This window comes from Monodelphis domestica, chromosome 1, assembly GCF_027887165.1.
Source record: "Monodelphis domestica isolate mMonDom1 chromosome 1, mMonDom1.pri, whole genome shotgun sequence".
Taxonomy (NCBI): Eukaryota; Metazoa; Chordata; class Mammalia; order Didelphimorphia; family Didelphidae; genus Monodelphis; species Monodelphis domestica.
This window is the reverse complement of record NC_077227.1, coordinates 203,291,646-203,319,142: the sequence shown is the minus strand read 5'-3', so window position 1 is coordinate 203,319,142 and position 27,497 is coordinate 203,291,646. Positions and strand designations below refer to the sequence as shown.

Genomic DNA, 27,497 nt, shown 5'->3' with positions numbered 1-27,497 from the left:
GGTCTAACTCTTCCTAAAAATCATAGTTGCATACCTACCTAAAAGATTATATATATGATCATTTGGTTTATTATCTATACTATAAAAGCTATTAAAATTTTCTTCTTTTCACTATTTTCCTGCCTCCTCCTCCCCATTTTACAATTGAGTGAGACCTCTAGAGAAAGAACTGTGGGAGTAGAAATCCAGAAGAAAATATATGATTTATCATTTGTTTGTATGGGTGTGTCATTTGGCGTTTTGGTTTGAAAAGATTATTACAAAAATGAACACTATAGAAATAGAATTTGAATGATAATATGTATACAATTGAGTGAGACATTATCTGGTGAAAATAGGGGCTCCTTTTGTAGCAGGCTCTTTTTCAGTCCAGGGAAAATTCAGTTTCCCATGTTTATTTCCTCTCTAAATTTCAATACTCTTTTGGATTCCTTTCACTTTAAAATCTTGTATTCTAGAAGCTTATTTATCTACTTTTAGAAAAAAAATAACAGACTTATCCTAACTAAATTGGGGAAGGGGGGCTAAGATGATAGTTTTGTAGAATTATTTGCACACATACACACACAAACACATTTCCCATCATTACCTCTATCCTCTTTAAAGGGATCCTATTTTGGGGAGGATATGCCATAGTTGGACCAAATGTATAACGCTCCATGCTCCTCATCATTCTTTCATTCTGAAACTACTTTTAAATGCTCCCCACCCCCGAATTCAAACTTTGTCTGCTATAATAGCTATTTTCCCTCATCATCTCTTCTCTTCCTTGCAATATTTAAAGCTAATTAAAATTGCTGTTGCCAAAAACATACTTTTGATTTACTATTTGGTTCCAATTGTGTTAGATTTGGTGGCAGGAGATAGAAAGAAGGATTATAGTATTCAGACAAGAACATAGGGAAAGATGAATTTGTGGAACAATAATAGGAAGATGTTTGGGTGCATTGGGGAGGCTTTCACTCATTAATGCAGTATCTTGGACTGTGCTGCACCCTAGAAAAAGATTTCATAGTGTGGGACCTGCAGAAGGATCAATGTTGGGGTTTATTTTAGGAAGGAAGGAAGGAAGGAAGGAAGGAAGGAAGGAAGGAAGGAAGGAAGGAAGGTGAGGAGGGAAGGAAGGAAGGAAGGAAAGAAGGAAGGAAGGAAGGAAGGAAGGAAGGAAGGAAGGAAGGAAGGAAGGAAGGAAGGAAGGAAGGAAGGAAGGAAGGAAGGAAGGAAGGAAGGAAGGAAGAAGGTTCTATGTGAGAGGAGGGAAAGAAGGGGGCAGGGAAGAGGCATTTTGAAGTTGAACAAAGTATAGATTAGGAACAAAAGAGAGTCCATGTGAACTAGAGGTTTACCAAAGAACAGGTGGGAGTTAACCTTAGTTGGAAACGTGCCCAAGGCCTAGGTACTAAGTCTTCTCTCAGAGATCTCCTTTCTGGAGGGTGGGACCAATCACTCCATTATGCGGCAATAATTATCAGCAAATCCCTCAATCCTTTGAGGAATGATTTCCTAAGGATCTAGCTAGCAGGAAAGATGGCTAATGAAGCAACCAATTTAGAATGAGGCAGGTACCCTGAGTACCAGGTACCTTCTTCTTTTATTTATTTATTTTCCCCATTTGAATAAGTTTATTTAGTCAATTTAGAACATTATTCCTTGGTTACAATAATCACATTATTTCCCTCCTTCCCCTCCACCCACTCTTCCCACAGCCAACACGCAATTTCATTGGGTATTACATGTGTCTTTGATCAGAACCTATTTCCATGTTGTTGTTTACACTAGGATGTTCATTTAGAGTCTACATCCCCAACAATATGCCTTCAACCCATGTATTCAAGCAGTTTTTTTCTTTGGTGTTTATCAGTCTCTGTGTACAATGTTTTCCTGGTTCTGCTCCTCTCACTCTGCATCGCTTCCTGGAGGTTGTTCCAGTCTCCATGGAATTCCTCCACTTTATTATTCCTTTAGCACAATCGTATTCCATCACCAACATGTACCACAATTTGTTCAGCCATTCCCCAATTGAAGGGCATCCCCTCATTTTCCAATTTTTTTGCCACCACAAAGAGCGCAGCTATGAATATTTTTGTACAAGTCTTTTTCCTTATTATCTCTTTGGGGTACAAATCCAGCAGTTACCTTCTTCTTTTAAAAAACATTTATTGGTATTTTTTTTTAAACCCTTACCTTCCGTCTTGGAGTCAATACTGTGTATTGGCTCCAAGGCAGAAGAGTGGTAAGGGCTAGGCAATGGGGGTCAAGTGACTTGCCCAGGGTCACCATGCTAGGAAGTGGCTGAGGCCGGATTTGAACCTAGGACCTCCCGTCTCTAGGCCTGGTTCTCAATCCACTGAGCTACCCAGCTGCCCCCTGGTATCTTATTTTTATATTGTATTAATTTCCAATTCTAGCCCCCACTTCTCTATCCAGAAAGCCATCCCTTATCACAAATAATAAAAAAGAAGAGAAAAAAAGTTTTGAAAATCTAACCAAGTCTGACAGTATGGCTAGTATTCCCCACTTATTTGTAAAGAAGAAAAGGAGATGCATTTTCTTACTTCTTTAGGACCCACTTGGTCATCCTGATTACACTGTTTAGAGGTTGGGTTTTTGTTGTTATTATTTGCTCTTTGACATTACTGTAGCCATTATTTATAGATAGATTGTTTTTCTGGTTCACAACAACCCTTTCTAAACATATTTCCTTGTGTGTGCTATCTTCTTCTGAAATAAAACTCTAAATTAAAGCTGTTATTGGAGCATCTAGGTGGCTCAGTGGATAAAGCCCGAGGCTTGGAGTCTAGAAGTCCTGGGTTCAAATTTAGCCTCAGACACTTCCTAATTGTGTGACCCTGAGCAAGTCACCTAACCCAATTGCCTAGCCCTTACCTCTCATTTGCCTTGTAACCTATACTCAGTATCCATTCTAAGACAAAAGGAAAGAACTTCTTAAAGGGGAAAAAAAAAGAATTGTTACTTAGGATTATTGTTTCTGTAGGGGCCCAAAGGTAAAGTCCATAGCCTGATTCCCTGCAGATGTGACTGGCCTTTGGTTTAAAGCTTTGACCACAAGGCAGCTGCTCTCTATCCCCCAGCAGGTGGCACCAGAACTCCAACCCTCTCTACTCCCTGTCCTTCCCTCCTTTTATACAGATGAGCCCTCTGTAGAGTCCTACAGCTAGCACTGTCCTAGCACTGGAAAGGAGAGCTGGCCCTGGGCACCCTCAGCACCCTCTGTGAACAGGAAGGCCACTCTACCTACCTATCTGCCTTGAAAGTATTCCTTCCGCATTGAAGTATTCTTTTTTCCTTCTTTAAACCCTTCCCTTCTGCCTTGGAATGGATACTGAGTATGAGTTGCAAGGCAGAAAAGTGGTAAGGGCTAGGCAGGGGAGGTTAAGTGACTTGTCCAGAGTCACAAAGCTAGGAAGTGCCTGAGGTCAGATCTGAACCCAGGACCTCCTGACTCAGGCACTGAGCCACTTAGCTGTCCCAAGGCTTTTGCCTTCTTGATTTTAGGTTTCTGTTGTGACTATAAGGAGATGATATTCTTTGTACAGAAACTAGAACTTTCTTTTTTTGGGTGGTGGGAGATTCCTCAAGCGTGCTTCCACCAAACCTTAGCTGAACTAAAAGTTTCTCAGAGGGATTGTAAATCCGCTCTGTGAAGATAACTGTCTTTTGGCTCTTCCAGGTAAAGAAGGCATATCGACAAAAGGCCCTCACCTGCCATCCGGACAAAAATCCAGACAATCCCCAAGCAGGTGAGACTATCTGGGCAGGAGGGAAAGAGGCAGCAGTGTTCAGCCTTGGCTCTTGGAAGCTGGGGGTCTGAGAGCAGGGATGCCACATGTGGGCTGCTAGGCCTGGGCCCACAGTTAGCATTTCTGTGGTGCTAAACCAGACTGTCTCCTATGGAACTCAACCATCTCCTCCTTTTCCCTGTGTCTTAAGAATTCACACTTTCCCCATGATAGGAGTTTCTGATTATTCTTCAAATATTTCAAATATTTGATATTTGGAGCCAGCCCTCTCTAACCTGGCTCCACCACCAGGCTTGCAACATCAAGTCAAAAAGAGTTCCAGCAGGACCACCCACTCAATTTATTCCCTGTCTACAGGAAGTATGTAATGACAGAAAGTCAGTGGGCTCCCGGGAAATGTAGTTCTTTTTAGGGTAACAGATTTTCAATTATACAATATGTGAAGAGTCAAGGATAACAGTGAAATTAGGAATCTAGGAGATTGGAAGGAGAATGGCGCTTTTGACAGGAAGAACAAAGTTTTTGGGGAAAAGTTTTGAGTTGTGAACACGTTGAGTTTAAGATGTCTCTATGAAATCTGTTTAGCGATGTTCCCTAGACAATTGTTAATGTGGGCCTGAATCTCAGAGGAGAGACCAAGCCTACCTAAAAAGATTTGTGAATCTTCTGCATAGAGATAATAGTTAAATCCGTGGACACTGCTAAAGTTTGAGACAAAGGGAAAGAGGACAGAGCTTGGAGCCGATGGAGGACTGGTCCATCAAGTAGAAAACAAGCAGAGAATTGTATCATAAAAACCCAGAGGTGAAAGTATCAAGGAAGAGGGCAGTCAGCAGGCTCCAATGCAGCAGAGAGATTAAGGAAGATTAGGTCTGACGAAAGATCCTCAGATTTGGCAAATAAGAGATATCAGGGATAACTTTGGATCAGTGTCAGCTGAGTGAGGAGCCAGATTGGGATTGCAAAGACTTGAGTGAGGGAGTGGAGAGGAAGCAGAGGGAGTGAGGGGAAAACAGCATGTAAAAGGAGTTTGGTTGGGAAAGGAAGGAGAGTTTGAAGATGATAGCTTGAAAGGATGGTAGGGTGTAGATACAGAGAAGGCTTTTCTAAAGGATAGGGATGTAGGTATCCATACTGGGCTGGGTTTCATCCAGCTTTTACCAAATTTAACTTCACTTTTCTCTCTTTTTTTTGTCCCTATGCCCAGCTGAGCTCTTCCACCAGCTTTCCCAGGCCTTGGAGGTGCTAACAGATGCTGCGGCCCGGGTAAGGACATCTCCACTTTTTATAAGCTGCTCTCACCATTAGGGTCTTTACCTCTCTTCCTACGTGCCCTCCCTGACCTCATTGTCTCTCAGCCGTAGCCTCATATTTCTTTACATGTGGTATAATCCCGCCTCTCTGTTTGCTTGTGCCCCAAGCACTTTGCCACCTGGGTCCCTCGGGCTGGGGGGGCATAAGTTCCCCAGCCTTGTTGAGGCAGTGGGAGGGAGAGGGAATGCGATGAGGAACTTACATGGTCTCAGAATTGGAAGAATCCTCAGTGGGCTTCAGAGGTCTTCATAATGGCAAAGTTGTACGTCAGTAAGACTCGGAGGGTAGCTCTTTTTCTCTGACCGATCGTCTACTCCATACTCTTTTGTCCTTGCCAGGCAGCGTACGACAAGGTCAGGAAAGCCAAGAAGCAGGCGGCTGAGAGGACTCAGAAACTTGATGAGAGAAGGAAGAAAGTGAAGCTTGGTATGGAGAGCCGGAGGGGGCTTCGTCCAGCTCGGGTTTTGTTTCCCTGCTGTCTATATCCATTCGTTCCCTTCCTTTTCATCCAGGAGCTCCATTTCCAACAATGCAGTGTCTCTAACTTGAGCTTATCTTGTTCGGCCTATACTTGAGCCAAGAATCCCTTCTCAGCCTGCCCAGCAGGTGGCCGCCAAGCCAGAGCGTCTTAGCTGAGTCTCCTAGCAGGGACCTGGCCTGGGTCCATGCTGGGCATCTGGAGCTCTTCTTTTCATTCAGCCCTACCCAGAACCTTCTCAGTAGTCTTACCCTGAACAATCCATAGGAGTACATAACCATCCTTTACTCTCCCTCCTGCCCATTTTCTGGAGGTGGGAAACACTGGTTTTGCACCTTCATGGGGCATCACATTTATCATTTTCATTCACACCCTGAGAGTGAATCCTGCCTTGGACCTCATCCGTTGTTTGGGATTAGCGCGTTTTAGAAAGCAAATCCCCTGTTATCTCATGTATGTGTAAGTAAAATGAGAGATGCGAGATGAATATGGTGTAAGGAGGGCAGGGGACATCCCCAGGCCTGGGAGATCTCTTACAGCATTAAGGGAGCTTGGGGCAGTGGAGAGTTTAATCCTGAAAGCCAAGGAGGGTTGTGGGGATGGGGCTAAATGTCATCTACCAAGTCTGACAACTTATCAAGCAGCACATAGGGCAGAGCCCCAGGTTAATACAAGTTGAACTCATGGAGGGAAATGAGAGTGAGCCTGGGAGGAGAAGAAAATGGAACCAGAGCCAGTGCCCAAATAATCTCTTACATAAACCACAGGGCCAGAGACCAAGAGTTCCACCCACTGCCAACCTTTGCCATCTAGGCTGAGCTGTCCTGGTGTTGACACATGCACCCACACGTACCCTTTGTCCCTGATTCTAGAGGACCAGCTTGGGTGCTGTGACTTTTCTAGGCTCTTCAGTCTGGCGCTATTTCAGTACTCTGAATCCAAGTGATGGAAAGAGGGCCCCTATAAAGGGGCTTAGTAAATGTGTGTTGCCCAGGATTGAAATGAAAATAAACTCAATCCCTAAGCAGTCCCTTCTGATCTGAGTCTTTCTTGGAAATTTTGGAGTTGGGGGGAGAGAGGCTGCGTGTTGAGCCAGTTGGGTCCGTGGAGGCAGGTGGGCAGCAGTAACAGTGTTGAATTCACTTCTCATGGCCAACAACAACCTGGATTGTTGCTTTCCTCCCCAGATCTTGAGGCCCGAGAGAGGCAAGCCCAGGCACAAGGGAGTGAGGTAGAGGAGGATAGTCGAAGTACAAGGACATTAGAACAAGAGGTAAGCCTCAGCTCCTTCTCCCTGTTTTCTACCAGTGGTCTCAAGGAGCCTCCTGCACCCCCTGCCCCATTGTCATGTTTTTACTATAATTGTAACATGACCTCACCTTTCTGTCCTGCTCGGCAGATTGCACGCCTACGAGAAGATGGCTCCCGGCAGCTGGAAGAACAACAGAGGCTGATCCAGGAGCAGATACGCCAAGAACGGGAACAGAGATTAAGAGGTGAAAAAATGCTCAGATCTTGAGGCAGCCCAGGGCCACTGCTTGGTGGCATTCCATCATTAGAGAGTAAAACCATCTGGGATAAGTTTGGGGAGGGTTCGAGTGAGACTGTGAACCTGGTGACTTGCTCCTTTCTTCACACTAGATCCCCATCTATCACCAGTTCTTTGCTTCTTGTTTTTATACTCCCTGCCACCCCAGTCCTGAACAAAAGTGTCTTGCCCTGGGGCTGAACACCAGGGGGAAAACCACCCTTGCAGTCTGTGGCCCTCGGTCTCCATTGAGTTTTCACTCTGCCATGGAGGAAATGTGTGGTTTGCTCGTGTGTGGCCCTCTTTATAGCCCCCGATTAACATGGCCTCCTCCTCTCCTCATAGAGACCTCTGTCAGGCCACTTCCAGTAGATGGAGAAACCCATCCTCCTTTTTTCCTCATTTTCTCCACTTGCAATGGCTGGTGTCTCTGGGAGGATGGATTTGCTTCTTTTTGTAAAAGTTCCTCTTCTGGAATAGATGCAGGCTTTAGTCAACTCTGAGTGCATGCCTAAGGCTGTATCCTCTTTGGAAAGATCTCCTTCTCCCTCCATTCTCTACTCTCTCTCTTTTGCCAATCTTTCTAGGAAAGACAGAAAATCCTGAAGGCAAAGGAACACCGAAACTGAAGGTGAGACCCTGCTGGAGCCCCTGGGGATCATCCCTCGGCAGGTACTTGCCAGCAGGAGAAAAAGTCCCTGCAGCTAAGGGTGCTCTGACCTGGGGAAGTTGGAACGTTTGGGAGAGTTGGGATCGCCTATTTGTATTGTAAAACCTTCCCTCTTGGCCACTATATCCAAATTCTTCCTGAAGCTTAGAGGTACTTCCTTTTTTTTTTCCCTTTTTAAGACTCTCATCCTCTGTCTTAGTATTCATTCTAAGACAGAAGAACAGCAAGGGCGAGGCAGTTGGGATCAAGTGACTTGCCCAGGGTCATTCAGCCAGGCAGAGCCTGAGGCCAGATTTGAAAGCCAGGTCCTCTTGACCCCATGCCTGCCTCTATGCACTATGCCACCGAGCTGCCCAGGAGCTAATTCTTTTAGTTCTGCCCTTGAAATGCTCCCCCCTCAGCCCAGGCAAGTATTGGGCAGAGAACTGTCCAAGAATGTCTTTCTCTAGCCTGAAAAATCCCCTGCTTCCAGGAAGGCATTCCTTGGTATTTGCCTCCCCTTTGTAGTTTGGGCTGAGCCCCTCTTGATTGCACGCTATTGAAGGGAGGTGGTGGTAGTAGCTGCTAAAGTCTGGCAATCCCCAAGATGCCTGGTGCAGTGGCCTCTGAAGTGTCTGACATTCACTCTCTGCTCTCTTTGCAGCTGAAATGGAAGTGTAAAAAAGAAGATGAGACAAAAGGCGGCTACTCCAAGGACGTCCTCTTGAGGATCCTACAGAAGGTCTGTCCCGGCTCTGTTCCCTTCACCTTAGTCCGTGGCTGTTGTCCGGTCCTGGGGGGCCTGGCCTTGCACCGTGCTCTGTGGCCGCCTCCGCCTGTCCGGGCTCTGGGTCCCGCTCTCGCTTTGGCCCTTCCTCTGCCCTGTTCATCATTTCTGACCAAGAGGTGCGGTGGGCGTGCTAGGCGCTGCCCACTGAAGCTATGCTGACAGGAGGAGGCTCGTAGATATCAGGCCCAGCCGTGCAGGTGCCTCCTGTGACCCACCTGAATACAGCTCCCTCTTCTCATCCTAAGGCAGCTTTTTATTGGCTGCCCTTGAGAAACCAAGCCTGCATCTCCATTCTTCTGCTGCCCTTCTCTTCCTCAGCCTTCTTTTCTACTCCCTGTCACCCTCCTACATAGCCCCAGCAGCCCACCCTATAGCCAAGCTTCTTGCTCATAAAGGATTCTCCAGAGCCATGGCAGACCAGGGTCTTAAACAGAACGAGGGACTCGGTTTCCAGTCCCTTGGGTGGATGGGGGGAATCACAATTTCATCCTAGGCAGCAGCTCTGATGTGTCTTTTCTTTTAAATCCTTACCTTCTGTCTTAGAATCAACACCATGGATTGGTTCCAAGGCAGAAGAGCAGTCAGGACTAGACAGTTGGAATGAAGTGACTCACTCACATAGCTCAGAAGTGTCTGAAGTCTGATTTGAACCCAGGACCTCCCCGCTCTAGGCCTGGCTCTCAAATCATTGAGCCCTCCAGCTGCCTCTAGTGTGTCTCTTCTATCCAAACAGCCTGACCCAGGGGGTAAGCAGGTGGGTGACGCAGTTTCTCTTTGCCCCCACAGTATGGTGAAGTGCTCAACCTGGTCATCTCCAGTAAGAAGACGGGGAGTGCTGTGGTGGAATTTGCTTCCGTCAAGGCTGCCGTGAGTACCAGAGTCTGGAGGTGCAGTTAGATCACAGGAGGCCTGGGAACCCCTTTGGGACAGACTATAAGTGGGCCCTGTAACCAGGAGGGTTCAGAATAATGTACAGTTAAGGCTCATGTTTCTTGGAGGAGTCTCCTTCTGCTTAGCTGGATTTCTTCTCTTGGAGAGTGGGAGATGCTCAGTTCTACATAAAGGCATAGCCATGGGAATACTTTTTATAAAACCTTTACTTTCTGTCTTGGAATCTGTACAGAGTATCCATTCCAAAGCAGAAGAGTGGCAAAGACTCTAGGAGTTGTGACATGCCCAGGGTCACACAGTTAGGAAATGTCTGGGGCAAGATTTGAACTTGAGGCCTCCCATCTCCAGGCTTGGCTCTCAATTCACTGAGCCATCCAGCGGCCCCCATGAGCATATACTTAATCTGATTTATAAAAATATAGTATAAGTGCTACAAATGAGAGATTTTTTTTTGTTGACTGTCCCAGAACATTTCCTTCTTTCTGCCACTTCTAAGAGCCATCGCATGTTTCCCTCCACACCCTTATGCCCCTACTCCTTCTTCAGGGTCAGATAACATTTGGTCTACTTTCTTTGAGGGTCATTCTGTTCAGACCTCTGCACAAAGGGCTGGGACCTTGGCCCACTACTTGTCTGGCAGTTCTGTGGGACTTAGGACAAAGGATGCTCTCCACCTCCAGAGAAAGAACTGTTGGAGTTGGAATGCAGATGAAAGCATTTTTCGCTCATGTATTTGGGTTTATGTTTTGGGGTTTTGGTTTTATAAGATTATTCAGGGGGCAGCTGGGTGGCTCAGTGGATTGAGAGCCAGACCCAAAAACAGGAGGTCCTAGTTTCAAATGTGGCCTCAGACACTTCCCAGCTGTGTGACCCTGGGCAAGTCACTTAACCCCCATTGCCTCATCTTTATCACTCTTCTGCTTTAGAACTAATACACCATATTCTAAGGCAGAAGGTAAGGGTTAAAAAAAAGTAAAAAAGAAAAGATTATTCACAAAAACAAACAATATGGATATATGTTTTGTTTAACAACCCAGATCGAATCATCTGCCAGCACTGGGATGGAGAAGGGAAGGGTGGGAGGGAGATAAGCTCAATTATATCACATAAGAAAACTTACATGGGAATTTGTTATTACATGTAATTGGTAAAAAAAATTTTTTTTAATAATTTTTTTTAAAGTTGCCTGGGCTTAAATGGTAGCTCTGTTCCCAAGTTGGTTAGATGGTATAACAACATGGTCAAACTGTTGCCTTGGGCAGGTGCTGGCTGTCAAGAATGAAGTGGGCCTTGTCAATAACCCCCTGAAGATCTCCTGGCTGGAGGGTCAGCCACAGGGAACAGTGAGCACCGATGGCACCAGCTACTCTGGATTGCCACAGGTAGGAAGGCACCAGGAACCTTCCCCAGGGTCTGGGAAGCTTCCCTGGAAAAAAGGGGGAAGCAGCTACTCAGACTTCTCAGGGACCTTTTTGTGTCAGAATGAAATTCCCTCAGGGAGAATGATGCAGACTGGAATGGATAATCTTTTAGCACTTAAATTTTTTTCTCTTTCCATGGCTTTCCAGTAGGATTTGGTTTCTATTTTTGTGTGTTTTATACTGCATATAATTATTAGTACAGTATCGTGTCATATGATACATAAATATTATTGGGGGTTCTTCATTGTTCCTTTTTCTTGGACATTATTGGCCAGTGGTTTCTAAACTTTTCCAATCACATACCCCTAAGAATAACAGATTCTTTGTTCATGCTCTCCCCATTAATATGTTTACTTACAAATCATATACTTTGTATCACTATACTGATAATTATATATTTTATATCTATTAAACTTGCATAAATCTAGAACTTTAAAAGGATGAGATGACAATGAAATAACGTTTCATCCAGTGGCAGTAGTGAGCCACTGGAGTGTATTGAGTAGGGAAAGAACCTGATCAGATCTGCACTTTTAGAAAATTGCTTTGGCAGGTGTGGGGAGGATAGGGTTAGAAAGGGGAGAAAATTGAGGCAGAAAAAACAATTAGGAGGTTATTGCAGAAGTCCAAGTGAGAGGTGATGGAGATCTAAAACTAGAGTAGTGACTGTGGTAGAGAGAAGAGGACAGATGTGAGAGATGCTGTGGAGCAAGAAAATGACAATCAAGATTTGATTAGATATGTGGGATGAAGGAATAAGAAGGTGCCTGAAGTTATGAACCTGGATGACTGGAAGGATGGTGATGACTTCATCCATCATAGGGAAGTTAAGAAGAAGGTTGGTTTTGGTAAAAAGATAATGTAATGAAAGGGGCACCTGGGTGGCTCAGTGGATAGAGCACCAGACCTAAAGATGGAAGGTTATGGGTTCAAATCTGGCCTCGGACACTTCCTAACTGTGTGATTCCCCATTGCCTGGCCTTCTGCTCTTCTGCCTTATAATCAATACTTGGTATCAATTCTAAGAGTGAAGGTCTGGGTTTAAAAAAAAGAAAGAAAGAAAAAAGAAAGATAACATAAAAAGATCTTCAATGAAGATGACAACCGATTCATGCTTACTCATCCCATAATGAAAAAGGGGGCACTCAGGATATTGACATCACAGCCATCAGGTGACTTAGGTGCAGGAGGGGGCATGCTGGGGTAAGACAGGTTTCCTCACCAGGGTCAAGGGCTGGCTTAGGTGCATGGGGAGCAGTTATGTTCTAACTGTCCTGAAGGGCTGCCTCCCTGCTCAGAGGGGCATGTTGGGAGCTTTCATAATGGAGGCAGTGGGAGAAGTTGAGTGGATTGTTTGGAGTTCCTTCTGGGGATCCTGCCATCGGTTCACAGGGCTGCTTCTCTCTGGCTCATCTGCTCAGAGGAAGGGCAGCAGCACCCGAGCCTTAGATCTGGTGCTTCTGGGAGGGAGTGGGAATCTTAGGGAACCTCTTCTCTGCCTCCTTCTCCATCTAGTCAAGAATCCAAACTTTTTGGTCTCAGGACACCTTTATTCTCTTAAAAATTACTAAGGTCCTTCTCCTTCCCCCCCCCCCAAAGAGCTTTGGTTTGTGTGGGTTATGACTATTGATATTTAGCATATTAGGAATTAAAACAGCTTATTATGAAATAGTTTTGACTTCAAGGGACTCTAGATCACACTTTGAGAATCACTGCCTTAAAGGAATAAACTGACTTGACTTCTGTGCAGAAGATAAGGTTTCTTCCCCCAGCACCTCCCCATCTAACCAGATGTGCCAGGGATACAGGAGGGAACTTGGATGCTCCCTCCCACTTCCCCAACACTTGCTCTTGGGAGGAAGCCAAAGAACTTTAATTGTGCTCTTGTGGTTGCAGCAGTGTTGCAGTGCTATGGTTCTCTTGTTCTAGAAATCTACTGCTTCCTCCCATACTTTTAATATAGGGAATGAAACCTGTCCATCGGGTGCTAGGGTGCGAATATCTGGACTTGGGAGATGCCTCGGGAATTTGGGATGGGCGAGGAGATAGTAAGAAGAGGAGATTGTTCCCAACCCTTGGTGCCCCCTGAGCTCTACCATGGTGAGTGGAAGGCTAGTGCCCCCCCTCAGTATGTTGGCATCAGTCACACCCTGAGCCTCAGAGGGCCCTCCACCCTAGGCAGCCCATTACCAGCAGTGAGAGGGCTGATTCTGTGCAGTCCCAGACACCCACAGGGACCCGCGAGAAGCAAAGAATTGCTTCTCAAGACAATCCTAGGGTCCTTCCACAAGGGTACGTTATTCTCTGGCTTGTAAGTCCTTAATGTGGTCATAGTGTCCATTTTTATTATTTTTGGCATACACAGAGGGGCTTCTCGGCTTAGGGCACTGGTATGAAAGCTAACAAGACAAGAGGAGAAGTTACTTAGATTTAAGTTTTCTTCTGTTCTTATAAGCTTTGAAGAAGTCAGTTTAGGGTCAGTCCAGCTTTAGAGTCTCTTGTTCTAATTCCCCAGCCATGGCCCAAGGGCTGTGTCTTGTTGCCCAATCCAAGGAGCCTTGTTTAAGCTGGCAGGTATCTTCCTGAAGGACTTTTCTGGTGATGGGTCTAGGCAGGACAGGCGCTGGCAGCTTCTCAGTCCTAACTGGGCACCGTGAGATCATCTGTAGCTCTGCCAAGTGCCAGCCCAGAGTCCATGATTGCTCCCTCCATTCAGGGCTGTGATAAGAGAGAGTTCTTCCTTCTCCTCATTCTTCTGGATCCTGACAAGAGTGTGAATCACTTCCTCTCCCCTTAGTTTCTGCTAAATGTCCTGGTGCTTCCAGCGAGCCTTGTGCCAAGTGCTTTGATCTAGCGTCTGTCGCCAGTGATCCTAAACTCCTCATTCTGAGGGTTGCCCACAGTATCTTCTGCTCTGAGTCTGACTTGGTGTCTCTGGTGCCACCACCCAGACCTTCCCATCTCAGCCTCTAGTCCCTGACACCCATCGCTGTGGCTGGGTTTCTGTTCTAGGATGAGCTGTTCTCACCGTTTCTCTTCATCTTCCCGCCCCCAGCCTGACTCGCTTTCTGCTCTGGCTTCAGAGCCGCCTTTCCTCCTGATCTGCATGCCTGTTGCTTTGCCCGGTCCTTGGCTCGTTACCCCTTCCCTGTCACGTCAGCTCTGCCCCATACCTCTGTGCACCTCCCTCTGCCACACTCCTGCTGTGTCTCCCACTTGTTGCCTCTGCCCTGCTGGCTCCCTGCTGGCTCCCTGCCTGGCCTGGCCTTGTGGCCATAGCTATTTCCCTCCATCCTCCTGTCCAGGAAGTCATTCCTCTTGCCCCACTGCGCCCTGTGAGAGGAGGAGTCTGTGACTCCTGCCCTTCTTACCTCCTCCACAAAATGGGGATAAAGCTCACACTCGGCCTTTGGCAGTCAGCAGTTCAGCCATCTCCCCTCGGTCTTGTTTTTTCCTCCCCCCACCCCTCCCCCTCGCACCCCATTCAGGCCCACGGGTCCCTGGGAAATTGCTCTCTCAGGATCTGCAGGACTTCCTCAAGAAGCGATATCCCCAGGTCCACTTTGAAGGAAAAGAAGGGGTCGGTGACGTCGGTGGGTGCCCCCTGGAGGGGCCTGGTGTCCAGGGAGTCGTCCTCTGAATACTCGTGCAGTGTTCCAGCCAGGGAGATAGCAGAGGGCAGAGTGGCCGAGTAGGCAGCCGTGTACGAGGGGGAGGGCTCCAGAATGTTGGGACAACTGCTGCTCTCACGGTAGAGGCGAGGGGGTTTCGGGGGTGCCAGCAGTGTGGATCTGGGCTGCTCGTCCCCCCACAGGGGCAGGCGGCGGCCATCCGGCCTTCCCCTCAGCTCCCGGATGACCTCCCGGTTACTGTATTCCTCATGGTCTCCCCTGGCAGTGCTGGCCTGGCTGAGCACGCTGCCTTGCCGTCGGAGTCGCCGGGGCCTCCCGAGGCTCAGACGTTTGAAGAAAGAGTTGTTGCGGAAAGATCCTTTCCGCCACGTCTCCATGGGCCTGAGGAAAGTGGGCCACCGTGGCTGCTCTCGGGAGGCCTCTTGGCCCACAGATAGACGGACTCTCAGAGGTTCCGAGGCATGGGAGACAATGTGGGACTGTGGGCAGGAACCCAAGGCCTCCTGGGTGTCCTGCTTGAGCCCCTGTGACTCTGTCCAGTCCAGGGTTCCTGTCAGGGCACTGGAGAGCAGACGAGTCACCAAAAGTTGTAGGAAGATGCTCCACTGAGGAGAGGACAGAGCTGGGAGCCCCTGACAGGGAGCCGCCTGGATCCTTGGGATCCCGAGGGAGAAGACCCAGAGGGGAAGAGGCACTTACTGGAGTGAGAGCTTCTTGGGATGGTCCCCTGTGTGGGCAGGCTCCGGCCTGAACGGCACTGTGGCACCGTGTCGGCTCCCTGCTCCGTCTCTTCTCCCGTCCGGCAGGTGCGGGGCTGCTCTCGCTCTGAGGCTGGTGCCTCTCAGGCTCTGATTAGTGGTTTGGCTGCTTGGGCTGGTGTGTGGCAGCCTTGGAGTGTTTTTGTTTTCAGCTGACTCAGTCAGGTGGGAAGCTGGGTTTCATGCTTTGGGTAATTGCAGCATCCACATGTAGGGATTGGAGCAGCCGCTCCCGCCAACGCCCAGGGCCAGTAGTAGGGAGCTAGAAATTCCTCTGGAGGCCTTCCAGCGGGTGAGTCCCGGGGCAGCCCTGCTTTACATAGCGATGTGTTGTTTCCATTCTCAGTTTTGATCAGTGGCTTGTTCTGCCTGACTCCAGGGTCCCCTGCAGGGAGTACAGGGAGGACAAGGAAGGTGGGGTTAACTGAAAGGCAAAAGTGTGGCCTGATTGTCGGAGGAGGAGGAGGGACTTGCTACTAGTGTTGGTGACTCATCCCCATAGCCTGGTGCCAAGCCTTCATTAACCTGGGCCCACAGACATGGATGGCGGGAAGGACGGCAGAAGGTGTGTTAGCGGGAGCAGCCCCGAGCCTGGAAGAGGCACTGACTTTGGCTGGAGACAAGCTCAGCCTGTGCCCCTGCAGAATTTTCAGATTGAGGGATGGGGGAGAGGAGGGACTGTCTGACCCTGTAGGCTTAAGGATATGACCTGGCCTCGTCTTCAGTCTAACATCCTGCCCGGCTGGATCTTAACTTGAATTTTTCCCCAACTCCACTGACAAGACAGGTTCTGTCAGCATTCTTCGAAGGAAGACACTTCCTTCCTTTGCATTTTACTAAAGAGGCTTTCAGAGGTGGCTTCCTGATAGCAGAGCTAGATTGTGGGACTCTGGGGCAAGACCAACATTTTCAAGTCTTTCCCCTCGAGCTGTCTTGGCCTAGAAACCAAGCTGTCATTTTGTATTGCTCACCGTGGGGGGTGGTTTGTTGGACTTGATGGTCTCACCGGGCAGCACGTTATCGGTTCTGTGTTGAAGTATTGGATCTTATTGTCTAGTGGTTGTGGGCCGCAGGACTGGAAAATGAGCTGTAGCAAGTCTGGCCAGGACAGAGGCTCTTCTGGGAGCTGTTATCAGAGGGGGCGAGAAAATCAAGGTGCAGCCTTCCAAGGCTGGCTCTCAGAAGCCCAGGAGTTAGGCCGGAGAAGTTATCCCACACTCACCTGGCACCTAAACCCGGGTGTGCCTTCCTCCATTCCCGTGGAACATTGTTCCCTAGTTTTCTGTTTCCGTCAGTACACATCTGCTCTTTGATGGCCACAGAATGGCCTCTTAATAGCATCTTCTCCTGGGTAGAGGCTGCCGGGCCCTCTGAGCTCTATGCTGTGGCATTCAGGAGTGCCAATGGGGGGATTCTTAGTCCTTGAAGTGGTGATTCCATCAGAGATTCCTCACCCCTGCTGGAGCAGAACTACTTCAACAGCCCCAAGGGAGGTGGTGCTGTAAATCGTGCTTTGCACCTTTCAGGTGTGGAGTTGTTGGCTCAGGTAGTTTATTTCCCAAGTTCCACCATCCCCCTAGTCCATTGAGATGGTTCACTATTGGGAGCCCGGCATTCCTTAAGCCTCTGACCATAGCAGAGCCCTGCCCTCCACTATGTTGAGGAAATGAACCGGACCGAAGTTGTTTTCTTCTCTTGGGTGGAGCTTGTTTCAGGATTTGCTTAAGTCAGGCTGAGCCTTCTTTTCGTTTTTGCTTCTGCACCCTCACCTGGACACTAATCTAAGAGGCCTCTTGGGAAGAAGGTAACTGAGAAAGATGTGGCGTACAGCAGGGCCCTCCCCGAAGTCTAGAAGCTACCACATCCCCCTTGCCCCAGAGCCAGCCTCGGCACTCCTTAACCCAGACGATGGCCAGGGGATCTTGGCACATTCAAAGAAGCTGTCTTGACAGTGTTCAGTAACAATACAACTTCAGTTTAAATTGCTAAGGGGACCGCTGTGGCAGAAGCACAGAGCTCATGGAGAGAAGGGATGAATAAAAGGAATGAGTATATTAAGGAAATAGCAGGTGGCAAAGGCTGGGCTGAGTATGGGAGAATTCCACTCATTAAAAGGAGAAATTGGAATCGAGTGCACATACGATGGGGTACAAGGAAAGAAATAGCTGGGGAAGATCACTAGGTATATTTCAGCTGGCTTAGAGGGGGAGGAGGCAGGAAGCTTGTTCCCACATTTGGTTTAGAGGTGAGGCTCTTCTGTAATCTCAGCTGAAGACATGGCTGGTGGACTCGGGATAAATCCCAGAGGCCTGGGAGAAGGCATCCTGGATTCTCCTTTTCTCTTCGTCCATTAGGGAGACAGGTTCTTGGGTGGGGCCTAGGGGGCTCACCCTCAGCTCCATCCAGGCTCAGCCTGGGCCTTTCTGGGAAGGGCGTCATGCCAGACCTGGCGGTCACTGCCCGTAACCCATCTCCTCTGTGTCCCACAGGGCTCGGTGCTATCGGAGAGGGACTACGAGAGCCTGGTCATGATGCGCATGCGTCAGGCTGCAGAGCGGCAACAACTGATCGAGCAGATGCAGAGGGAGGATGAGGAGGGCCTGCCCACATAGCCCCGCAGAACCCACCCCCTCTTCCCCTCCTCCCTCCTTCTCCCTTTTCTTAAATTAATACTTAAAAAATAAATTTTTTTAGAAAGAAACTGTATCGGACAGAGGTGACTGGCAGGAAGATGGTATAAGCGGAACTTGTCCTTATTTCTGAACTCTACCCACAGGCCTCCATCCAGGCCCGAGGCTTCCTCTCTGACAGCCAGGTGGGCTGCTCCAGTCGAAAGTGTCCGTGGGGTGAGAGAGAACCCTGGGCAGGACAGGAGCTCAGCACAGTTCTTTATTGGCTCAGACTAGCTTACAGTTTGACCTGGACCCACCAGACTGCTGGGGCCGTGGTTGGGGAAATCTAGGATTAGATGCCCCCACCCCCGCCCCGGGCAAAGTTCCTTCTCCCTCTAGGAAGGTTGTCCTACTGGCTGTGGTGGGGCCAAAGCAGGCCGGGCAGCCAGCCTTCCTCCGTCACCGTGGACAGCAGCTTGTGCCAGGGGCCCCTGACAGGGCGAGAGGAGGGGCGGCTCTCCACTGGGACCTCTAGCCGGGGCTACTCCTTGTGCAGGCACCACACGAGGGTCTGGCCCACGCCGGTCATGCTCACCACACGATAGCCTCGGGCCTCCAGTTTGTTCAGAACTACTCGGGGTGGGTCGTTGACACAGTACTCCCAACTGTGGAGAGATGGGGAGTGAGGGGCATGTGAGGCACGGCAGGTGTCCTCCTACCCTAGCCCGGGGCCTAGAGCTGAAACACCAAGGTTTGTTTGCATCTTCTTGTCTGTAAGAATGCTCAACTCCCTGTAATCAAGTTTGGGCTTCTAAGCAGACGAAAGGCCTCTCCTGGGAGCTGGGTTGCTCGGGGCAAAGGAGGAGCCATTGGTTGGGATCTGCTCTAGTCCTCTCTCCCTGACACCGCCAAAATATTGGGCAGCTAAGTGGCACTGGATAGATCACTGCACTGGGCTTGGACTCAGGAAGATGCGGCATTATGAGTTCAAATCTGGCCTCAGACACTCGTTGTGTGACCCTGGGCAAGTCACTTAACCCTGTATGCCTCAGTTTCCTCATCTTTCATATGAGCTGGAGAAGGAAATGGCAAACTGCCCCCATATCTTTGCCGAGAAAACCTCAAATGGGGTCACAACTCAAAACGACTGACTCTCCAAGATTTAGAGCAAAGAACCTGTCATAGCGGGGTGTCTTCCCCTTCCTTGTGGCCCTGGCCAGAGTTGGTGCTAAACCATTGGGAAGGAAGCTCTCTAGATGGGGTGTAGATCACAATATTATGCAAAGCATAGAGGAAGTGGGCAGCTTATTTAGATGCTAGAGCTGACCAGGGAAAGGAAGGCCATCTGGGCAGCTAACTTCCCATCGATACCCCCTCTAGAGTGACACGATGGTGAGAAGGGGGAGGACCCAGCGTTGTCCCCTTTACTTACAAATGGTTTCCCAGCATATTCCTCTTTGTGGCCCCCAAGTACTGCATCAGCTCCGTGTCAGAGAATTCATCTCCCACCATGGTGGGACCCACCTCCTGAAATAGGGAAGCCAGAAAGGAGTCACCCCTTTTCCTCCTCCCTTTTGTGTCTCTCTTGGCCCCGCCAGTGATCAGGGGGCTGAATGAACTCCTCCGCTGGAAGAGTTGGCAGGTGCGCTCTTTGTGGTAGCAAAAAAACTGGAAAATGAGGGGATGCCCTTCAATTGGGGAATGGCTGAACAAACTGTGGTATCTGTTGGTGATGGGATACGATTGTGCTCAAAGGAATAATAAAGTGGAGGATTTCCATGTGAACTGGAACAACCTCCAGGAAGTGATGCAGAGCGAGAGGAGCAGAACCAGGAGAACATTGTACACAGAGACTGAAACACTGTGGTACAATTGAATGTAATGGACTTCTCTATTATCAGCAATGCAATGATCCAGGACAATTCTGTGGGACTTATGAGAAAGAATGCTATTCACATTCAGAGAAAGAACTGTGGGAGTAGAAACACAGAAGAAAAATAACTGCTTGATCACATGGGTCGATGGGGATATGATGGAGGATGCGGACTCTAAACAATCACTCTAGTGCAAATAGTATTAATATGGAAATAGGTCTTGATCAATGACACATGCAAAACCCAGTGGAATTGTGTGGGCTGGGGGGGAGGGGAAGGAAAGAACATGATTCATGTAACTATGGAAAAATATTCTAAATTAAAGTTTTTCAAATGGGAAAAAAAGAAATGCAACTATAGCAATAAAACACAAGAAAGATATTAGAAGGGACACTGGAAATAAATGATTATTTTTTGTATTTTCTTAAAAAAGGAAGAGCTAAAAAAAAGGATGGAGTTAATGCCTGCAGGGATGTCAGGCCACAATAAAATGAGGGAGGAGGCTGATCAAAGAGGGGGACAGGAATGACCAGATTGGGTCACAGGCCTGTGACAGGCCCTTCCTGGCCCCTTTCATCTCAACCTCACCCGTCTGGCATAGCCAGGTAATTAACACTATCACCGAGGGCACTGCCAGGGCCTCTCCCAGGGGAGGGGCCACCCCTTCATCCTCTTCATTCCGGGAGACTTCTACCCCCTAGTGGGAGGAATTGAGGGCTCCGGAGCAAGCTGCTGGCGACCTGCTGGGGGCACACTCCCTCTCTAACTTCCCGAGGAGCAGCTTTTCCGCAGCGGCGCCCGGCGTGTGTCCCGCTTCTCGTTCCGCCTGTGTGGGTGGCTGCCTGGGACTGTCCGGCGCTGTTTGTGTGTGTGTCCCCGGAGGCTCTGTGTCTCTGGCCGGGAGGGACCGCCTGTGGCTGTCGCTGTGTGTAAGGGTGGACGCCCGTGTTATGTGTGTAATGCAGCGTCTGCCAGTAGTAGTAAGCGACTCTACTGCTCATTTAAAGCCAAGGCAGTGTCTCTTCTGCCCCAACTCCGTGCATGTGCCCGGTTCTTTTTTTCCTAAAGCGCTTGCGCGGGTAGCCAGGTATCGCCCGGCTTTTACCTGTGCCTGTGACTGGAGGGGGTGGTGCGTCCCCATGTGGAATTCGGAGGCGGGTCTAGCCCGGGGAGATCTACAGACTTCTGACCCTTCCCTCCAGGGGGTGGGGCGGATGCCCAGAAAAGTCCTGCCCCAGGTTGAGCGGCCTGGGTCTACCTGGTCAGAAGGACCCAAGTGGCCACCTCGCTACTCTCTGGGGGAGGGAAGGGGAGGAAATCTGACTGGATCGTCTCCAACTCCGGCCTCCAGCTTGGGAGAGCTTCTGCCCCCCGTGGGGCGGGCCTGGGAGTTGTAGCTGCGGCGGTAAGAACGTGGCGTGGAGACCCGCGTGAAGACCCGCATGAGCTCAACCTGGGTAGCACGAGAGGGCATCCTACCCCACCCCCACCCCCGATCCCGGAGCGGGTCAGCGCTGGCCCCGGAGCGAGGGAGGAGGGCTCTCCCTGGTCCCACCCGAGGTCCCAGCGCCCGGAGCGAGGGAGGAGGATATACTCACCATGCGGATCTGGGTACTAATGAGCATGTACGGCATGGTCCCCAAGTACCTCCCCAGCTCTACTGCGATCTCGGTCTCAAGTTCGGATCTCCCGACAACTCAGCGCTGAGAGCCCAGGTGTCCCTCCGGACGGGAGACTCGACTCGGGGTCCCCTGCGTCCTACAGTCCCGTTAGTCCCACTCAGCCTCTGGAAGGTGCCGCCCCGGGTCTAGACAAATCCCAGGAAGACCGTCTGGTGACCGTCTGGCCAATCAGAGGCTGGCCGGTCCTGTGACGCGAGCCGATCGCTACCAAAATTTTCGAGTGACAGACCTCTATTTCGGGGCCAAAGCGGGCAATGGGAACCTTGACCTCCTTGCTGGAACGGCCAGCCCTGACCTCACCCCTATCCGGGCTGGCTCAGCTTTGCCCGAATCAGGGCATCGAACTTCCGAGTCTTTTGTAAAATGTTTCTCTTTGAACACTTGAAAATCGTGGACTCCGCTCTTCAGCCCCCTCCCTCACCTTTCCTAGACTTTCATTCTATGACTATTTTTAGAGTCTCGTTGGGGGCATCAAGGTGGCTCAGTGAATGGAGAGCCTGGAGATGGGAGATCCTGGGTTCAAATAGAGCCTCAGACACTTCCTGTGTGACCCTGGGCAAGTCACTTAACTCCCATTGCCTAGCCCTTACGGTTTTCTGTCTTGGAACCAATACATAGATACTAAGACAAAAGGCAAGGGTTTATATATATAAATGCTCCTTGATTCAACTGTTCTTAAGATCTATGAGACTGCATGGATACCAAGGGGAGTTGGGGAAGTTGGTTATCCCTTCTCACCCCAGGTGCAGACCTCTTTTTCTAGTCATAGATATCTCTCTTGTGATTTTTACCTTGTTCATTTTATTTTCCTCCCTTTTCTTTTTAAATTAGGTCATCTGAAGGCTTACCAATTTTTAAAATCTTTCCAAAGATTCAGCTTTGAATTTTATCAGTCACATAATCTTGGGGTTTTTTATCTTGAGAAAATTTTATTTAATTTGTTAATTTAGAATGTTTCCATGGTTACAAGATTCATGTTCTTTCCTTCCCCTCTTCCCTCCCCCAACCCCCTCCCTTAGCCGATGTGCAATCCCACTGGGTTTTACATGTGCCATTGATCAAGACCTATTTCCATATTATTGGTAATCTTGGTTTTATTCCAATTCATCTATTTCTTCTTTTAATTTTCAAGATTTCCTCTTTTGTACTTGAGATTTATTTGTTGATTTATTATTTTTTTCATTGAAAATTCAGTTTCATAATCAATCATTTTCTGTGTTGTTAATGCAGAGATATACTTTTTCCTCATCAGGACTCATTCGTCTCTCTTATGACATTACCAGACTTCTATCTCTATTAGCTATAGTTCCCATTTCAGATATTTTTTTTTCATTTCTTTGGGTAGAGCAATCAATTGATCAAATATTTACTGAGTTCCTACTATATTCAAGGCACCTTTATAGGAGAAGATAAGGGATATAGGGAAGTATCCCTTCTTCTTCTAGGGTTTATAATCTATTTGAAGAGAGAGCTACATCCACTATTTTTTAGTCTGTTTACAGTGGGGCCCTTAACTTGAGATCCACACTAAGAATAGATTTCAGCGGTTCAAAGGACTTGGGTCAGAAGAAATTACATCTTTGTTTCCACTCACCTTTATTTTCTATTGCAATCCTGTGTGTCTTGTTTTATACATTAAAAAAACAAAAACTTGCCTTCTGACTTAGAATCAAAACCCTGTATTGCTTCAAAGACAGAAAAGCAGCAAGGGCTAGGCAATGGGGATTAAACTAGGATCTGTCTGAGACCAGATTTGAATCCATGACCTCCTGTCTCTATTTTATACATCACAAAATATTATTTCTAGAAGAGGCCCATAGGTTACATCAGATTGCCAAAGGGTCTACGACACAAAAAAAGTCAAGAACCATTGATGTATTATGAGTCAGTAAACATTTATTAAGCACCTACTAGGTGCCAGGCACTGGGGTTCAACTCTAGGGATTCAAAGAAAGACAAAAGACAATCCTTGCCCTCAAAGAGCTCACAAGTTTGGAACTACAAACAAACAGTATATAGGATACATTAGAGATAATCAACAAAAGGAAGAAATTAAATGGGATCAGTTAAGCCTCCCTGTAGAAGGTAGGATGTTAACTGGGACCTGAAGTCAGAGAAGTCCTGAGGCTGATGAGGAGAGAGAGCAGACTGTGGATAGGAGTAAAAACAGCTGGGACTGGGAGATGGAGTCTCTTAACTTGAGGAACAATCATGAAAGCAGCAGCATCAGATTAAAGGGTATGTGGTGAGGGGAATATAAGTTATAAGAAGACTGGAAAGGCCAGTGGAGGCCAGGTTATGAAGGACTTGAATGGCAAATAGAGCATTTTATATTTGCTTCTGGAGGCAACAGGAAGCCACTTAAGTTTATTGAGTAGGAGACCTGATCAGATCAGCCATATAAGAAAATCACTTTAGTGGCTGAATGGAAGATGGAATGGAGTGGGGACACTCACCATCAGACTATTGCAGAAACTGAGGCTTAAGGTGTTAAGGACCAGCACTAAAGTGGTAGCAGTGTAAGACGAGAGAAGGGGCAAAGATGCTGCAAAGGTGAAATCAAGCTTTGGTAACAGATTGGCTATGAGTCTGTTCTAGTGATATAAGGCAGCATACAAATGCCAAATGAAAACTATTTATAAGCAATGTACTATAAATAAGCCTATTCTTTATCATACTAATCTCCACAGCAGGAACCGACGCCCTTCTACATGTTTTCAAAGTCAATGATGACCCAACTCTACCTAATGCTGTTTAGATCTGACTGGTTGTTTAATCACATATTCCTACAAACTTTTTTTTCCCTTTCACCTTTGAAGAAACTGGCTCCTCTCTCATCACTCCATTCTAAAACTTAATATGTACTTACACTTTATGAGTAGGTGCTGTACACAAAACTTGCACTCTTTCTTTCTCTTTCTCTCTGTCTCTCTGTCTCTGTGTGTGTGTGTCTCTCTCTCTCTTTCTCTCTGTCTCTCTCCCCCTCCCCCCTTCTCTCTTTTCCTCTTGTTCTGTCTTTGTCTCTGTCTCTCAGCCCCGAGGTGACAAAAACAGTTATAAAAAACAGCCTTTGGTGTCCATCAATTGGAGACTGGCTGAACAAATTGTGTTATATGTTGGTGATGGAATACTATTGTGCTGAAAGGAATGATGAACTGGAGGAATTCCATGGGAACTGGAACGACCTCCAGGAAGTGATTCAGAGTGAGAGGAGCAGAACCAGGAGAACATTGTACACTGAGACTGATACCCTGTGGTACAATCCAATGTAATGGACTTCTCTACTAGCAGCAATACAATGACCCAGGACAATTCTGAAGGACTTATGAGAAAGAATACTATCCACATCCAGAGGAAGAACTGTGGGAGTAGAAACAGAGAAGAAAAACATATGATTGATCATGTGGTCTGATGGGGATATGATTGGGGTTTTGGTGTTAAAAGATCACGTCAGGGGGCAGCTGGGTAGCTCAGTGGATTGAGAGTCAGGCCTAGAGATGGGAGGTCCTGGGTTCAAATCTGGCCTCAGACACTTCCCAGCTGTGTGACCTTTGGCAAGTTACTTAACCCCCACTGCTTAGCCCTTACCACTCTTCTGCCTTGGAGCCAATACACAGTATTGACTCCAAGATGGAAGGTAAGGGTTAAAAAAAAAAGATCACTCCACTACAAATATGAATAACATTGAAATAGGTTTTGAACAATGATGCATGTATAATCCAGTAGAATTGTTTATCAGCTCCTGGACAGGGGAAGGAAGAGGGGAGGGAAAAATCATGAATCATGTAACCATTGAAAAATAGTCTAAATAAATTATTTAAAAAAAAACCAGTCCTTGCTCCCAAGGAGTTCACCATCTATTGGGGGGGGAGACAACATGAAAACAATCATGTACAAACAAGATATATACCAGATAAATTGGAAATAATCATCCAAGGCAAAGCACTAGAATTATAAAGGATCAGGAGAAGCTTCCTGTGGAAGGTGGGATTTTACCTGGGACCTGAAGGAAGTTAGGGAACCAGGAAGCAAAGATAGAACAGAATTTCAGGCCTGAGGGGTAGCCAGTAAAAATGTCCAAAGTCAGGAAATGGTATATCTTGTGACTGGGTTGAAGTGTATATAGGGGACTAGTAGATGACTCAGTTGATAAGAGAGCCAGGTCTAGAGAAGAGCAGTCCTGGTTTCAAATTTGCTCTTAGACACATCCTAACTTTGTGACTCAGGCAAGACATTTAACCCCATTTGCCTAGTCCTTACTGCTCTTCTGCCTTGGAACCAATACCTAGAATCAATTCTAAGACAGAAGATATGGGTTTAAAAAAAAAAAGATATATAAAGGAGAGGAAGGGAAGGATATATGATTTAAGAAAACTGGAAAGATTGGGAGGGGGCAGGTTTATGAAGGACTTTAAAATGACAAATGGAGGGTTTTGTATTTGATTCTAGAGGTGATAAGGAGCCACTGGAGTTTATTGAATAGGTAGATGATGTGCTCAAACCTGAGCTGTTGAAAATTTAAAGATAAAAATAATACCCACCTTCAAGGACCTAACCAGATGACATCCACAGGAATAAATATAATGCAAATCAAAATAGTGGAAAGTGTTTTGAGAGTAATATTAGTACAAAAAGGTAGATAGGAAAAGAATATAGGGACATGACTGATAACTCCAAGGTTGTAATATTATATTGTCTCTCCCAGAAACGGTCAATGAGATGAGGTTCTAAGCTCCACATATTGGAACCCAGGGAGGAGTTTTGTTCCCATAACCCATTGGCTTGGAGTAGCACTTGAATGCTTGCCTTAAGTCTATTAGCCAGTAGCTTTGTTCTGGAGACATGAAGAAAACTAAGAAGGGAGATGGGAGCTGCCATCATGTTTGCAGATAGCATTTACCTCCAGGCAGTTGGCCTTGATGTTTCTGGCAGAGTAGGTGTGCAGATCCTGAACTAGATAGAAGACTCTGTCCAATACCATCCTGCACCCCCCTCCACTTCCACCCCCATCCCCCTACCCGCCACTCCACACCACCTCTGTTCCATTTCTGCTGCAGCAGGCCCAGTGCTGTCAGATACCATCTTTAATATCCGGGGGGGGGAAATGAATTCCCCTGCTCTGTCTGCCCATCCGGCCTCACCTAAAGCAGAGAAAGAATTATGGAGAATCAGAAAGCTCAGAGACTGCTCATGTGAGGCAAGGAGGTATAATCCACACTCCTCCCTCCCTGATTTTTATTAGATTCCCTATTTCTTCTCCAACTGGGGCAGACCCAACAAAGGGAGCAGCTTAGTTTCTGCTCCATCTTCAACACCATAAAAATAACACCTTACACTTTATAGCTTCTAACTTCCTTCTCACAAGAGCTCTGGGAAGTAAGAGGGGTAGGGCAGGTCTCCTTATCCCCATTTTACAGATGTGGCTTAGAGGGGTTATCAGCCAGTAAGTGGTAGAGCCCAGGCTTTGTGACTTGTAAAAAGGATTCTAGACCTGAGCCCTAAAGGGCTTGGATTCCAATTTGAGCCCTGCCACTTATTGAATAACCTTTTCTTTAAGCCTCAGTTTCCTCATTTGAAAAACAGGATAATAGTATTGTTTACTGAAGCAAAGTTCTTGTTAGTGTAATACCTGTGTCAGAGAGTTCTCAGATGACACACCAAAGACTTGGTACACATCAGGGAATTTCTCATCTATTCAGTTTGACTCATTACCCCTACTCAGAAAATTAGGGACCCTTAGTAACATATACTGAGCTGTCATTTGTTTGCCTTGCAAGGACAAAATCCAAAGAATAAAAATGTTATTTACAAGTTAAGAAAAATAAATACAGCAGTGAGAACCCATGGAAAATATCGACAGTTGCCAATGAGTAAACTTTTGCCCAGAGACCTGAACAGCCTCATCTTCTTACAGTTCTGCATTGAACAGGACTTCCAGAAAGCATTACCTCTTCTGCATCAGGGTGGTGCCTAAGGTCCTTCTCTGCAACTTCCAGCAGGTGGTGCTTTATTCTCTTCTCAGCTCCCAGCTGATGGCAGGGTCAGTCAACTATTCTTCAGCCTCAGCCCCAGCGTTACTTACCTCTATGCCTGTTACTGTCCGCAGC

At 47.5% G+C, this 27,497-nt stretch overlaps 3 protein-coding genes across 3 annotated transcripts in view; 1 reads left to right on the top strand and 2 right to left on the bottom strand.

Annotated features, from left to right (window-relative positions):
• DNAJC17 (DnaJ heat shock protein family (Hsp40) member C17) overlaps positions 1-17,923 on the top strand; it is a 34,382-nt gene extending 16,459 nt beyond the window's left edge. Inside the window, exons 2-11 of the mRNA XM_001370852.4 lie at positions 3,692-3,761; positions 4,969-5,027; positions 5,414-5,501; positions 6,741-6,826; positions 6,953-7,049; positions 7,669-7,712; positions 8,395-8,472; positions 9,307-9,387; positions 10,674-10,793; positions 17,712-17,923. Of these exons, the coding sequence (XP_001370889.1) occupies positions 3,692-3,761; positions 4,969-5,027; positions 5,414-5,501; positions 6,741-6,826; positions 6,953-7,049; positions 7,669-7,712; positions 8,395-8,472; positions 9,307-9,387; positions 10,674-10,793; positions 17,712-17,834 (846 nt within the window). The 3' untranslated portion in view covers positions 17,835-17,923. The remainder of the gene's footprint in view (positions 1-3,691; positions 3,762-4,968; positions 5,028-5,413; positions 5,502-6,740; positions 6,827-6,952; positions 7,050-7,668; positions 7,713-8,394; positions 8,473-9,306; positions 9,388-10,673; positions 10,794-17,711) is intronic.
• C1H15orf62 (chromosome 1 C15orf62 homolog) lies at positions 12,307-17,712 on the bottom strand. The gene is made up of 2 exons (XM_007480062.2): positions 16,194-17,712; positions 12,307-15,607 (listed from the first exon to the last, which is right to left on the bottom strand). Exon 2 carries the CDS (start codon positions 14,839-14,841, stop codon positions 14,317-14,319), a length of 525 nt encoding a protein of 174 aa, XP_007480124.2. The 5' UTR covers positions 14,842-15,607; positions 16,194-17,712; the 3' UTR covers positions 12,307-14,316.
• Positions 17,924-18,098: 175 nt separating the features above from the next.
• On the bottom strand, positions 18,099-21,543 carry GCHFR (GTP cyclohydrolase I feedback regulator). The gene is made up of 3 exons (XM_056810283.1): positions 21,307-21,543; positions 19,267-19,361; positions 18,099-18,499 (listed from the first exon to the last, which is right to left on the bottom strand). The coding sequence occupies exons 1-3, from the start codon at positions 21,340-21,342 to the stop codon at positions 18,376-18,378; spliced, it is 255 nt and encodes an 84-aa protein (XP_056666261.1). The 5' UTR covers positions 21,343-21,543; the 3' UTR covers positions 18,099-18,375.
• Between the last annotated feature and the right edge of the window lie 5,954 nt (positions 21,544-27,497).

Coding starts and splice junctions, on each gene's coding strand:
- GCHFR (XM_056810283.1), bottom strand. CDS start 21,342: ATGCCGTACATGCTCATTAGTACCCAGATCCGCATG. Junction 19,362..21,306: donor TTAGTACCCAGATCCGCATG/GTGAGTATATCC, acceptor TCCCTATTTCAG/GAGGTGGGTCCCACCATGGT. Junction 18,500..19,266: donor AATATGCTGGGAAACCATTT/GTAAGTAAAGGG, acceptor ATCTCTCCACAG/TTGGGAGTACTGTGTCAACG.
- C1H15orf62 (XM_007480062.2), bottom strand. CDS start 14,841: ATGGAGACGTGGCGGAAAGGATCTTTCCGCAACAACTCTTTCTTCAAA.